This window comes from Rhagoletis pomonella, unplaced genomic scaffold (assembly GCF_013731165.1).
Source record: "Rhagoletis pomonella isolate Grant_MI unplaced genomic scaffold, Rhpom_1.0 Rhpom_scaffold_00002, whole genome shotgun sequence".
Classification (NCBI taxonomy): domain Eukaryota; kingdom Metazoa; phylum Arthropoda; class Insecta; order Diptera; family Tephritidae; genus Rhagoletis; species Rhagoletis pomonella.
Window position 1 is genome coordinate 6,291,166 of NW_023458556.1, and position 13,843 is coordinate 6,305,008.

Genomic DNA, 13,843 nt, shown 5'->3' on the forward strand with positions numbered 1-13,843 from the left:
AAAAAAAAAAATACATTTCTGATTGCTTTCCAGTTTTATAAAATGTCTACTTCAGCGGCGCGTAATTCCCATGGCCTCCTTAAGCGAGCATGGAACGAGATTCCCGACATTGTTGGTGGATCAGTATTGGCGCTCATAGGATTGGGAATGGCTGCTGTCGGTGTGGCCGGATACTATGCCAGAGACGGTGATAATCGGCGGTATAAGTTGGGATATGTTGTAATGCGCCCCGATGATCCACGCGCAGCAAAAGTTCGGAAAGATTAAGATCGGTGAATTAAAAACTTGGTTCTAAAAAATGTAAACAAATGGCGAAAATATAACGCAAGACTTAAACTATCGTACGATTCGATTTTGTAGAACATATATCCATATGTAGCATGAACCTGCGTTAATGAAATGACTGAGAATCATGCACTACATTCTCTAGAACGTGTTATTTTGGCTCGAGTTGTTCATTCCTTTATCGCAATTAATCAGAAACAGTCGCGGGCATTTTTATGTTGTGAGCTTTTCATGACAAAGTCATCCGGTAGTGCCATGGTTAAATGTTATGAGTTCTCAAATGAATTTCTTTATTTAACAATTCGCAAATGCACTAAAAAGCTCTTCTATAAGTCCTTTTGAGGTGTTAAGCTTTCCGTTCTCGATCCTTAAGGCTTCTTTAGTTTGTTAATCATCCTTATCGGATACCCCTCCGACTGATGCAATCCACACGGATCTAATCTGATTCGCACTGTCGTAACAAGCGGGTGAAAGAGGATCCATGCGAATGACATCCGTCGGATACATGCCTATTCCGGTCCGACGAATGCCCCTCGCACGTATCTAATCCTTCATACTCGCTTGTAATGACTGCGACTCCGATTACACCCATGTGGATGGTACGAATAACCTTTCTAACCAGTAACCTTTCTCTAGCCAGTATCTACAGTACATACCAGGTTGAAATACCATGGTGGTTAGATAAAATCGCTCATTTACTACAATAGTGTCAAAACTGAAAAAAGCACAACTCGAGATAAGTATGTCGGAAAGAATTGGTCTTTTTAACACTTGTATACCTAGAAGATAATTTAGGTAGGCCTTCTTAAGTAAAGCCATTCTAAGAGGCCTACCCAAGAAGTGCTTCCTTGCATGCCTTCTAGAATCCACTTACAATTTACGCGAATGCATAACTTTATATTATTTACCATTACAAATGAATTTCAATAAACATTTTAAGCTTCAATTTCACATACATATTTGATATAAACCTTAAGCAAATACTTCAAAGATGTATGATTTTCATAAATTAAAGAAGCAACTTTAAAATAACACCTCCAAAAGGCCTTCTGAAGTACGTCCTATAAAAGCTCTTCTGGAAGGCCTTCCATGGGGAGCGAAAGAAGAAGCCCTTCAATTTGTGCCACTCCATACAAAAAAGAAAGGTGAAAGGAATATAGAGTGGAAGGCCTCTTGACTCTCAGGAAGGCCTTTCTGAAGGGCTTTTAACTCCTGAAATTATCTACTGGGTAGCAGTGTGATGCTTGTTAACCAAGGAATGTTAATCCTTTATGATTTAATTTTTTTTTACTTTTTCAAAAAAGTCAGCAATTAACCGTTATTTTTTTCACTGATATTTTTTCAGTCAAAAGTAAAAGTTAAAACTCGACTTATTTTTTCGGTCAAATATAAAAGTTAAAATTAGACTTTTATTTTTTCGGTCAAAATGGCAGTTTACATATTCACAATACAATAGGGGAGCTCACGTTGAATAGCATTTTAGGTGTAAAGTTGCTACGTAGCAATCTAGCACGCATTTTGTTGATGGAAGAGCAAATGCTACGGAAAGTGAGTACCGCTATTATACTACTGAAAGTAAGTACCGCTAATATATTTTATTTATTTAAATAAATAAATAATATATTTTAATAAAAAGTGAACACCCTTCCAATTTCTGTTTTCTATCTTCTGTAAATGTGTTGAGTTTCTTTAATTTAGGCTTTAAGTTATTCACCTTTTTACTGGAATGATTCGGAATTCAATTTAACAATTAATTTGAAATAGCTGCAAAGTTCTGCTCCGACAAATTGTAACGCAAATCGCTAAGAAGTAAGCTTAGTGTCGAGAACGCGCGTTCTACAGTAACTTGTGTCGCTGGAAATTGATGTATAATACATGCCAGATTTTTTAGTCGGGGATATATAAATTTTTTACTCTCCCAGTAATCCATAAGGTAGGTATCAAAATCTTCTTCTCCTTATAGGTGCCTATTTCCATAAATGCTTTTCGAACGTAATCTTCGGAACAAATAAGTCAAGTTTTGACTTTATATTTGACTGAAAAAATAAAAGTCAAAGTTTAACTTTTATTTTTGACCGAAAAAATAAGTCATATTTTAACTTTTATTTTTGACCGAAAAAATTAGTTAGTTTGTATCTTTTATTTTTCACTGAAAACATATCGGTGAAAAATAACGATTATTTTTTGACTTTTTTGAAAAAAGCATAACCGTTAAGGTCCCTGAAAATAATCATTATTTTTTAAATTTGAACCAAAAAAAGTCAACAAGATGAAATCGCGGTAAAACCTTTTTAACTATAGTACACTGAAGTTTTTGTGTTCGTACTAGAGATGGGCAAAACTAGTGACTTTCTACGAGACACGTTGTGTCACGCATGAACGTGAGTGGTTTTGAGAAAAATCACGTAATTTCCGTGATCGGGAGTGACTGAAATTTTTTCTGACGTGAGTGTGCGTCAGTTAGATTTCCCGTCAGTCACGAAATTTTCACATACATACAATGTACATATGTCTATTTTCAACCAAAAGTACAGGAAACCAAAGCTGCGAGAAATCGGGAGAAAGCTTAAGATTTGCCACTTCTTAGAAGCCTTTTAAGGTAAATTTCAAACATACCAGCTGCTCAGCTACTAGTGGAAGAGTTATTTCTGCGTCAAGTAGAATTGTAGAAGATAGACGGTTACAGTTTTTTTCTTTTTTTAATTTCATAATTTTCCACTTTTTTTTATTGTTGGACGATAAAACGTAAATGAGTATAGGTGACCATCAGGCCAAGGTGCAGGAATGGTATTTTCAGGGACAGTAGTCTGTAGTTCTAACTTTAATTTAAGTCTCAGTGGAAGGTCCTATCACCATTAGTTTCCTTGCAAGAGGTTCTAAAATATTGCAAAAAACGCAATTTTTTGACACTCACCACGTTTTTCGCAAAATCTGGAGCCGATGGAAACTTATACTTACGGATTCGTAATCAGCACAAAAATGTCTATCAAAAACATCTTTAACATTTGCCGCAATAAAATCGGTGTTGCCCTGTGTTACCTACACTAATTATATATATAAAGAAAAGCTCCTTTTTTTATTAGAGGTAATCTCGCGAACTGCAGAACTGAACCGCTCAGGATCAATTTACTACAACTGCGTGCAATTGCTGGCTTATGCCGATGACATCGACATCGTCGGTAACAAAAACCGCGAAGTCTGATTTTGCGGAAGATTTACGGGCCGACGCTCCAGCTCTGAAAGTATTCAACTCAGAATCCGCTGGTGGTAGCAGAGGTATAACGCTTTCGTCAGGTTATTTAAGACGGCAATGGAAGATATGCTTTCTGTCGACCACAAAACCAAACGTGAACTTGAATTGATGGCGAAAACGGTCGACCAAATGTTTCAATAAATAAATTAATTTTGGACGGGACGAAGTTCGCCGGGTCTGCTAGTATAATAATAAAAGTTAAAAAAAATAATCATTATTTGTGATCGAAAACATAAAAATCAACTAATAATTATTTTTTCGTTGAGCGAAAAAATAAAACTCAATAATACGTATTATTTTTAAGCGAAAAAAGATGCAAATCATAAAATGATGATACAATGCTTTTAAGTTGTGAATTTACATATCGCTCTAACCAACAATTTTCGAAGCTGTGTTTTCACAAATTTCGGTAGAACATGTTAAAATACACCTTCACTAAAAATTTGAAAGTGTTCAAGTGTGATAAACATTGGATTTTGTATTTAAAACTTGCAGAGGATCGTATTTATTGGCAATTAGTTCATTTGCTTACATATATTTTTACTTAAAAACTAAACAAAATAGTTACACTACGTGTTTCAACAAAGTTTCTTCATGTTCAAATGTACTTAATAGTATTAAGTGCAGTCAAATAAGTGTCGAAAATTTGTAATCTAACTGTTTTGCATGGTTGTCAATTTTATTTTTGAATACTTTAAATCTAGTCACAAAGAATACTTGTTTGTATAGAACTGTATATCGACGCCTCCAAATCATACTATGCTAAGCCTGACTAAGTCCAAGTTGACTTAGCATGGTAGTGGTTTGTAGGCGTCGATATGCGGGCTCAAACTTAAAAACTAGGGTGGTCGACGTTTTTTCTTACTCAGCAAAATAGTTACTTCTCACTTGACTGACAGTTAAACCCGCAATTTTGCTTCTCAACACTTTTGTGCAAAATTTCAACCCTTTAATTGCCAAGTTTTCCAAATACGTTGCTAAATTTTCTAAATGTCCCCTAATACAAGAATTATGTCTATAAGACTTTTTATTCTTAAAATTACACATATTAAATTGGATTTTCGACCATAAAATGTTAACCCTTAAAAAAATTGAATGAGCAAAAGGACGTAAGTTTTACATTCTCAGCGAACGAACGTATTAGAAAAGAATTGGCCACCAAAAAAAAAAAAATCATTACAATTTCCAGAGTTTTGACATTTTTTCTGTACATTTATGTTTCACTATGCTTCATTACGCTAAGAGGAACACTGTGCGATACCCAACGTTTTACATAAAATGAATAATATTCCAATGTATAATTTTGTGTGCCAATCTGCTCGCAATCGTTCCAATTCAATCGTTTATTTCACTTATAGTTCATCTATAAAATGAATTTAAACCTTTCCAAAGTGTATAGAAATGCAAAGAATAAAAACCTCAATAAAAAGGATATTTATAAAAAGTATGGTATTTCATTTAAAAGTTGTCACTTCGGCATTGTGTGTTTATTACAAATCATATTATTACAAGTCCAAAATATGTATGACCTTCAATAAGCCAGCTAATTTCTAAGAATTAATATTTTTCCCAGTGCTTGTGAGCTCATTAAAAGTAAACAAGAAATATGTACAAGTAGTCGATTTTTTCGGTCAAAAATAAAAGTTAAAAATTTAATTTTATTTTTTCGGTCAATTATAAAAGTTAAATCTGACTTGTTTTTTCGGTCGAAATAGCAGTTTATTATTGCAAAAATGCCTTATAATATAATAATACATATAAGTATGTATTTATCTCACACTACCACAACTTTTGTTTAATTGTTTAGATTTTACAGCCGGTTTCACCAGCAATTTAAGTTTAAAATGGTTTATTATTTTCTGTAAATTTCCATATAAAATTCAAAAAATTAAAATCATTTTTCACTGGAATTGCTGTCGTGAAATTGGCTGTTAAACTATCATATTTTCGCCAAACTATAATCTCAAGCCTGAATTGGAATGCAAGAGGGCAGTCTATTAATGAAAATGCAGAATAGGCTGCATTTGCTTAATGTACAAATAGTTAAGCAAGAAGAATACGGCTGTTATTATGAATCGAAACATGCATTTTCAATGAATGCGAAATTTACTACACAACAACTTTAAACATGTACATACATATGTTAGGGATGGCCATTTTTTTTACTATTCGCGTATAGCATGGGAGGATTCTAGGTGTAATTCCAAGCAAATTGGTCAAATTGCAAAAATAGGTTTCGAAGAAAATGTAAAAATTTTTACTCTTGCACCCTCTGAGGCACGTTTTAAGAAAAAGATAATAAAACTCCCATACAAATTGACCCGCCCTAATGTATGTACATTTCGAGGGCTTACATATATTCAATACGACCTATCTGCAGTTTACACAAAAACTACTTTCTGATCTTAGAACCTATCTGAGACTTAATTATTAGACTAGTTGCAATTTTAATTTCGAAATTCAATAGCTAATTTTGCTGATGATATACAAGGCCAGCATTAACATCATCGATGACAGTTAGGTCTAAAGTGGAGTTTTGTATGGGAATATAGTTTTTGAGGAAACTGTAGATAGACCATATTGAATATAAGCCCTCGATATGTACATACATATGTATGCATGTGTCTGTCTTTAATATTTAAACCTAACCAAAGAACATAGAAAACAAACACAAATCTACTGTATAGGAACAGACCCGACCATTCATGTTTCGACCCGCAAAAACTAAATTAATTTAATTTAATTTAATTGAACTGCTTAAACAGCCTAAACTTTCGACTTTGTTTTCTAAGCTTTTTACAAAGAGCATGCAAAGTGTGTTTTGTTTCTCTATTTAAGTATATTACTTTACCTCGAAAATCAAATTCAGTGGCTAAACAACATAGTCAAATTTTGCTACACAAACGTTACCGCCCAGCCCAGCATCTTACGTTTTCTATGTTCTTTTATTTGATTTCAAAAAAGTTTTAGTCAGCATTATTAGTAATTTGAAACGGGGTACTACTATCCTGTTTTTATGTAGTCACTCACTTTCATTCAATCAGATCCGGTTGTTTATTTTTCTCAATGTTATAGTTATTTAGATAACCACATCTAGGTATTATTTACTTTTCATTTCGTTAATATACATATTTGAAGGCTTAAAAAGTCTCACGTCAAAATGATAATAAATATAAACTATTAGAGTAACTAGCTTTATAAAAATTATAACTTAATTGACCTTTCCCATTTTTAACCGATTCCTTACAATTGCTTCACTGACATTCGAAACAACACATTGGACCACATAGCTACATAACTTTTTCGGGCATCTTACTGTGCTTTAAATTGATCTGTACACTCTGAGAAAACATCTTAATAATACCATAGTAATCATTTGAGAATACTTTCAAGAAACTCGGTATGTTTTTGTTGACTAATTCGGAACAAAACTGTGGATACTTGCGATATGACGGCTGCAGATCATCCCAGATGGAAAGTACGTCGCATTCGTCACTAAAAGAATAAAAATGTTAAACTACTTATAAATTTTAAATTACCTTACAGGATTGATACAATCAGTGGCGTAGCGTTGATTTTGGGCACGGTGCGCTTTACGCTTTAAAACCAGCACACCATGGCCAGAGGGACACAAGAAAATCTTTGTAAAATTGTTAAAAGGAAAATCTTAACTTTATGAGCATTCTTTTTGACCCTAAAAATTATGTTAATTCCTAAACATAACCTTAAAATCAAAAATTGCAGAGGTCTCTGTTGTATTATGTGATTAGTCGAAAAGACAAAATAATAAAACTGCTGTTAAATATAAAAAAAAATAAAATCATTGATCAAGGGGGAATCTTTCCCGAGCCCCTCCCTTGGCTACGCCGCTTGATAATACATCTGTATCTAAATATGTGTACATATATTTAATATTACACACCGAATTTCATTGCTGCAGTCTTGAATGGATATAATCAAGTATTGTACTTTCAGTTGTGAGCATTGATTGTAAACATCGGATGATTGTTGGCGGCTGAACACCGTATAGACATGTTCGGTACGTTCGCTGGAATATACAAGAATAATATCAGGGTACAGAAGGTTACAAAAGGTATACACTTTTTGCTGTTTTAGTTATATGTATGTGCTGTTATGAATTTTTTGTTGCGCTATAAAAGATCATTCTTTTGATCTTATTGTGCTAATGATTTTATTAATAAATGAAATGAAATGAAAAAAAAAATGAAACGCAATGACAATCGGAATGGTTAGTATAAACCTTTAAAAAAACTCCAAATCAATACATACATATTATGTTAGCATCACAATACATACAGTATATCTATAGCACCCCCAATTCAAGGCGATATTGTTTGCCACTTATATTTAATTATTTATTTTTAAGAATTTTCAATTAAAATACAGTTCATTCTCTAACAGCCGGTTTCACCAGCACTTTAAATGGAAAATTATATTTCATTTTCTGTCCAATTCCATATAAAATTCCAAAAATTAAAATAATTTTTCACTTAAATTGCTTTCGTGAAATTGGCTGTAACAAAACTCATATAAACTCAAGTTTAAAACTTTTTAAAAGACCGCAAAAAGTGCAACAAATTTTCATCTCCTTATTTCAAACTTTTTTCTCAGAAGCTCTACAATTTTTTTGAGTACACAGTTGTAAAATAAAAATAAATTGTTTTAGAAAATAAAGAGCAACAAACAAAAAGTTTCATAAAAATTCCAGACACAGAAAAGGGCATCGATAAATGCGTGGCGTTCAACTGACTGCATCATCCAAGATTTGCGCCTTGCACTTCAAATCTTGATTTTTTTAAATCAATCCTGATGCTGTTTCATCAACTCAACTTGCATCCCTTTTATTTCGTAATATTTTTTCGAATATACTATTTAACTATTCTGTTTCTTGATTGGTTCAGTAACCGCCTAATAGCCCATTTCCACCAAAAGCTTAACTGCAGTTAAGAGACCAGATATGTTGCAAAAATTTTTAAATGGGGTGATCGGCAAGGTTAGTTTCTTACTTTTTGCTTTTCTACCTTGATTTGCTTGTACGTATTATAAGCAATTACCTCCTTCCTAATGTTAAAATTTCAAGATGTTAGGAAATGGCGCTGATTTTTAATAATTTTTTTTTTGCTGACGGTGTTGCGCATTTCCTGCCATATAAAGTATGCTCGACAATTACTTTTTTGCTCGACAATTACAATTGGTATTTTAAAATTTGTTAAAAATACATAATTAAAGAGAAGAAACACATAAGACGGATACATATTATTACCAAAGTCTGATTATTTCAATGAGTAATGGAATTACTAAATAATTAAATGTACATAATTGCAATACAAATTTTTTGATGCCGGCAAGAAATGAAGAGTACGAGGCTCCGAAGAAATTGATTTTCGACGAGTAGTTGTTAGTGATTTTTTGGAGAAGACGTAGTTTTTAGTGGATTTTTCCACAGCCAAAAGCCTCCTCGCTCTTAGTTCTTTCCTTGAGCAAATGCAACTAGTGTCAGCTAGAATTTCCGGAGAATCAATTACACCATTGTTCATTTTGCACCAGGTCTACCATTTGTATATATTATTCTGCAGAGCGTATTTGTCCTGTTCCTTTCTAATTTCTCTATTTTCAGATTGTCTGTATATAATAAGTATTCAGAGCTGAAGCTGGGCCAAGGTGTGACCCTTGCGGGACTCCAGATACAACGTATAGAAGAAAATGTCACCAACGTCAGCAAAAAAAATATTAAAAATCAACGCGATTTTTCAGCGCCTTTAGACCTACTAAAATTGAATGGGCTATAAAAGTGCATACCTAAAATTCTGAATAAAAATTTTAAAAATTGTTGAATTTGTATAATTTTGCCCTGGTTATGTAAAGTGCTAGACTTGTATAAAAAAAAAATATAAACATTAAATAAACAAAAGAAAAAAGGCAAAACTGGTCAAAATGTCAAATAACTTTATCACAAACATGGATAAAAACATTATAGGGGTCTTCATCAGAAGTGATAAACTTGTTAAAATGATAAATTTATCATTTTGATAAATGAACTGTCAAACTTTGTATAGACTATGATAAAAACATAGACTCTATTAACCAAATTTGATCAGTTTATCAAACGATTTTGGCAGATAAGCGTATAAATTTCAGCAAAATTCAACCGTCTACGATAAATTTAAGCAATTTATCCCTTGTATCACTTTAGATGAAGATTCTTTATGTTTTTATCATGATCACAAGTGTGTGTGTACGTAGATATCTAGAGTAGCAATTGATTTTGTTAATCGAGTTTGTAATGTATATTTTTAAATTACTTGATGTGCTTCATTTCCAAATGCGCATGGTTTACAATTGGGCGTCTAGTAACTAAATGCACCGTACCAATAATGTCTACTGGACCTACAGAGAATTAGAAACATTAATTAAACTATATACTTGAGCAACATAAATGAAAGCATGATACAAAATCAATATTAGGTGCATTATTAAATGATACCTGCAAACACAGCATCACGTTCGGTGTTCATCTTGATCCACTCCAACATACTGTCCAAATCATCATTAGTATTTCCTTGCCGGGTGGGAAAGTACTCTTCACGTATGTTCTGTAAGGCGTATAAATCACTGGGCTATCACTGAATCCATCGTAGTCCGATTTTTTCGTGAAATCTACGAGCATGCCTTCACTGAATCCGAATAGTTACGAACATAGCATATATGTATTTTTAATGCATACGTTCGTAGCAATTTAGATTCAGTGATCGTATTTTCGTAGGTTTCACGAAAATTGGACTTCGATGGATTGAACAATAGCCCTGAACATAATTACGTATGTAATTACCAATTCGTTTTTTTTTTTTTTGATTAAGCATGAATATATGCATGCATATAAAAAATGAAACTACAATATTATCCAATTAAGATATATTTGATATGGGTAAATAGATACGGTAACAGCCACTAAATCCTACCCGATTTGGGGGACAAGAGACTGTTGCAACATCTACGAATTATAAAATGATTACTCACCACTAAACCAGGATTCACCATACTAGTTAAAAAAACTGCCAACGACACTGTCCAAAATATATTGCGTTGTTTACGATACCAGAACTTGGAGCATATTGTAGGTGCAATAACACAACCTTGCGTGAAGGATAGGAAGAATAATTTTCTAATACTAAGGCCGAGTGCGGTAAAAACAATCATTTGTATAAAGCTGTAGAGATAGTGAAAGCTGAAAATATCGCTTTGATAATCAGTCCTGGCAGCACTGAAGTCTGATGTCTTAGAACGTGGGCGGCGAGAACTCTTAGTATCCCTAGTAGCTTTGTCACTCTCAGCTGCATCGTTTGCCTCCTTAGCGGCAGTTGATACATGATCTTCACAGACTTTTGGTGCTCTCGGTGCTTCATGAACGTTATCTTCCGTTGCCACATCATCGTGTTTGGACGGAGGTTTATTGTCTTCAGTAATCTTCTCTTGTTTCTTATCTAAGTTTTCTGTATTATTTACATACATAGTTTGCAGATTCTCCTTTTCCTTTTGCTGGTTTCGCTCTTTTATCTGCTCTTTTAGTAACTTGATGTTGTTCATAAACTCCGCATGCTCATCTATTTTGCTGCTTTTAATTTTTGCCTTTTCTACTTTATATCGCTCATAATCGTAGTCACAATCCTCCAATAACTTTAAGCATTCATTCAAATCATTTTCAGTCTCTTTATTTGACATATCTCGCATAGAAATGTGATTTTCTTCCAAAAAATCTTCTAATATATATTTTTTAGCTCGTTCTACGTTATCCTTGCTAGGCGTCTTGTTTTCGCTGCTCTTGCGCCACTTGCGAAAGAACTTTGCTAACATCACCACACCATACATACAATACGGTTTTACAATAAGGGTTTTAATAAGCTCCCATAAGTCAGCAAAATTTAAACGCTGGTAAGCTGGATTGCATGCCGCAAGACTGGTAGTAAAATTAACCTTTGCCTGCAAACACCAATGCACCACTAAATCACGGTACAAGGCAAATCCATTGTCTACAGAGCGAGCCATTCCCGTTTTTTCCAACAAATCAATTAGGGTGCCTTGCGCACTGAATGCCATCAGCAAGCCAGGCCATATGGATTTTAGTGAAAAGTTGCTATTTGGTGACTGAGGTTTTAGCCTTCGTCCGATGCTAATAAACAAAAGACCAATTGCCGGCCCAATTTGCCAGGCGAAAATATATTTTTTGTTACAGAATGAACAATAATATGCTACTACGGTAGCAATGAGTTGAGAGGTCGCATAGTCGATGCTGAAGGTGCTAGAAACAACCTCAGAAACTGGACTTAATGACCAAGGCATCATCATAATGAGAACTTGCGTTGCAAAGATGACGGATGAAAACTGCCAACACAGAAGAGCGAGCGCAGTTAGCCCCGCCAGTTTGATGGTCTGTGAATTAAATAAATAAAGATATATATAAGTATATATTCATTTTCGTATATGTACATACATATGTATATGTTTTCAACTAAAATTACAAATTTAACTATTGCATCTAGTTATATGATCGATGTGTTTAGGTATCTGTGGTAAAAAACAATAACCAAATATTTTTCAGGCCAAAGACTGTAATTCCAGCATCATTCCCAATAACCCTATGGGGAATTAGAATGCTGTTGCAACAGGAGCACACATTCGAGAAAAACTAAAAAAAAACGCTCTTTTAGCGGAAATTCAGAAGTACATTAACAAAAATTTATGCGAACTCTTAATCAAAAACTAAGGAAAATAGTTATTGCAAAATGCAATCTACTAAAGTTTATCGGCCTAGGCTTAAAAAAATTATGATTGTTTTTATACTTTAACCCCCCAAATTCATAAAAAATAAAGAAGACTGTAACGGCTTTATAAATCTAAAATATCACTTTATAAAGCTCTTTAAGCCTATTTTATTTTTTATAAGGCCATAAATATATAGTTAAGTGATCGTTAAATTTTGGACATGCATACTTAACGCTCGTATCTATTTTTGGAAGATATTTCTTTTTTTACTCCAAAAATGGATACTGCCGTTTTTCTAAAATACTTCATTTTAAATGCTAACTAGTTTTTAATACACAGTTACACTTTTATGTAAAATAAAAATAGGGACACGACATCTTGACCAGTTTTGACTATTTTCCTTTGGTTTGTTTAAATGGTTATTAATTTTTTATTAAAGTCTAGTTAAATATCCAGATTTCAAAGGTTGTAAAGAAACTAAAAGAAAACTCACTTATAATTTTTAGAAAATTCCAAGTATACAGTTTTCGGCTTGAAAACGACTCATTTGCAAAAGTACCCCAGAAACAGAGTATACTGATATGTTTGTACGTATATACAACAAAATTATTACTTAAATCAGCTTAAGAGGGTATAGCTTTAGGCCACAGATATGTATATATCTTACAATAAAAACTCGCATGTGATTTTCCTTCCGCTCTGTCACACGATCAATACATAAGCAAAGGTAAAATATTTGCATGAAAATAATTGGAAATGCAAAGTTTTCACGGGCTACGGGTGAATCGTAAATTTTTGACGCGAAACTGTGAAACATAATGTACGATACCACTGCGTAAATTCCTCCAAAGATATTTTCGCTGAAAGCAGGAGTGTTTTTAATTAAATGTCGATTTCATATTATTTTGGTAGCTATTTCACCTTAGTAATGTTCCATATATGTAAATGACTAGAACAGTTAATCCCCCCAGAAGCCAGACACATTCCAAATAAAATTGCATTGGTTGCCCGAAGCCATCACAGTGTCGATGCTCCAATGGCAATCGAATGTCATTGCTACGCCAACAGCTAAAAATCGGAAAGTTTTCGTTGAATGTGTAACGCCTAAGCAGGTGATATAGGTACCTAAAATTAAAATTTTTGAAAAATATAGCGATTACTATCCAAAGCTTACATACCCGATCATGAGTTCGGGGAGCACATGGAATCGCTCCAGTACATTTACACTTTGTGGGTATTCAATACCAGTCACATTTTTTAGTTTATTGTAGCCACTCCAGAAATCGGCTTCTTCTGTGAGGGTCTTATAAAATGAATAATACAATGAATCCTCTCGACGTAGTAATGATTCTCTTTCTAATTGTGTTAAATGTGCTATGTTGGTACGGGCTTCAAATATTGAACGCACATGTTGTACGTATAAAAAGAAAAAGCCGGTGCCTGTTAAATGAGAAATATTAGTAAAATAATTTACGTAATTTTACAAATATAATGAACTCTTTCTTTACATTCCCCAAAATAATT

The 13,843-nt window shown here is 33.5% G+C and overlaps 2 protein-coding genes and 1 long non-coding RNA gene across 3 annotated transcripts; 2 read left to right on the plus strand and 1 right to left on the minus strand.

The window, feature by feature from the left end:
• Positions 1 to 33: 33 nt before the first annotated feature.
• LOC118732934 lies at positions 34 to 344 on the plus strand (the record flags this gene model as incomplete). Its single annotated transcript, XM_036462065.1, is given in 1 exon segment — positions 34 to 344. A coding segment is annotated over 1 exon segment (225 nt). The 3' UTR covers positions 268 to 344.
• Positions 345 to 1,647: 1,303 nt separating this feature from the next.
• LOC118732936 lies at positions 1,648 to 9,287 on the plus strand. The gene is made up of 4 exons (XR_004992198.1): positions 1,648 to 2,218; positions 6,829 to 7,016; positions 7,514 to 7,631; positions 9,177 to 9,287. It is a non-coding gene; the product is annotated as an uncharacterized LOC118732936 (long non-coding RNA).
• Positions 5,838 to 13,759, minus strand: LOC118732935 (C-mannosyltransferase dpy-19 homolog; the record flags this gene model as incomplete). Its single annotated transcript, XM_036462066.1, is given in 8 exon segments — positions 5,838 to 7,033; positions 7,461 to 7,586; positions 9,862 to 9,946; positions 10,044 to 10,152; positions 10,577 to 11,986; positions 12,987 to 13,179; positions 13,241 to 13,444; positions 13,498 to 13,759. Coding segments are annotated over 8 exon segments (2,594 nt in total), but the record flags the coding sequence as incomplete, so codon positions are not given.
• Positions 13,760 to 13,843: the final 84 nt, after the last annotated feature.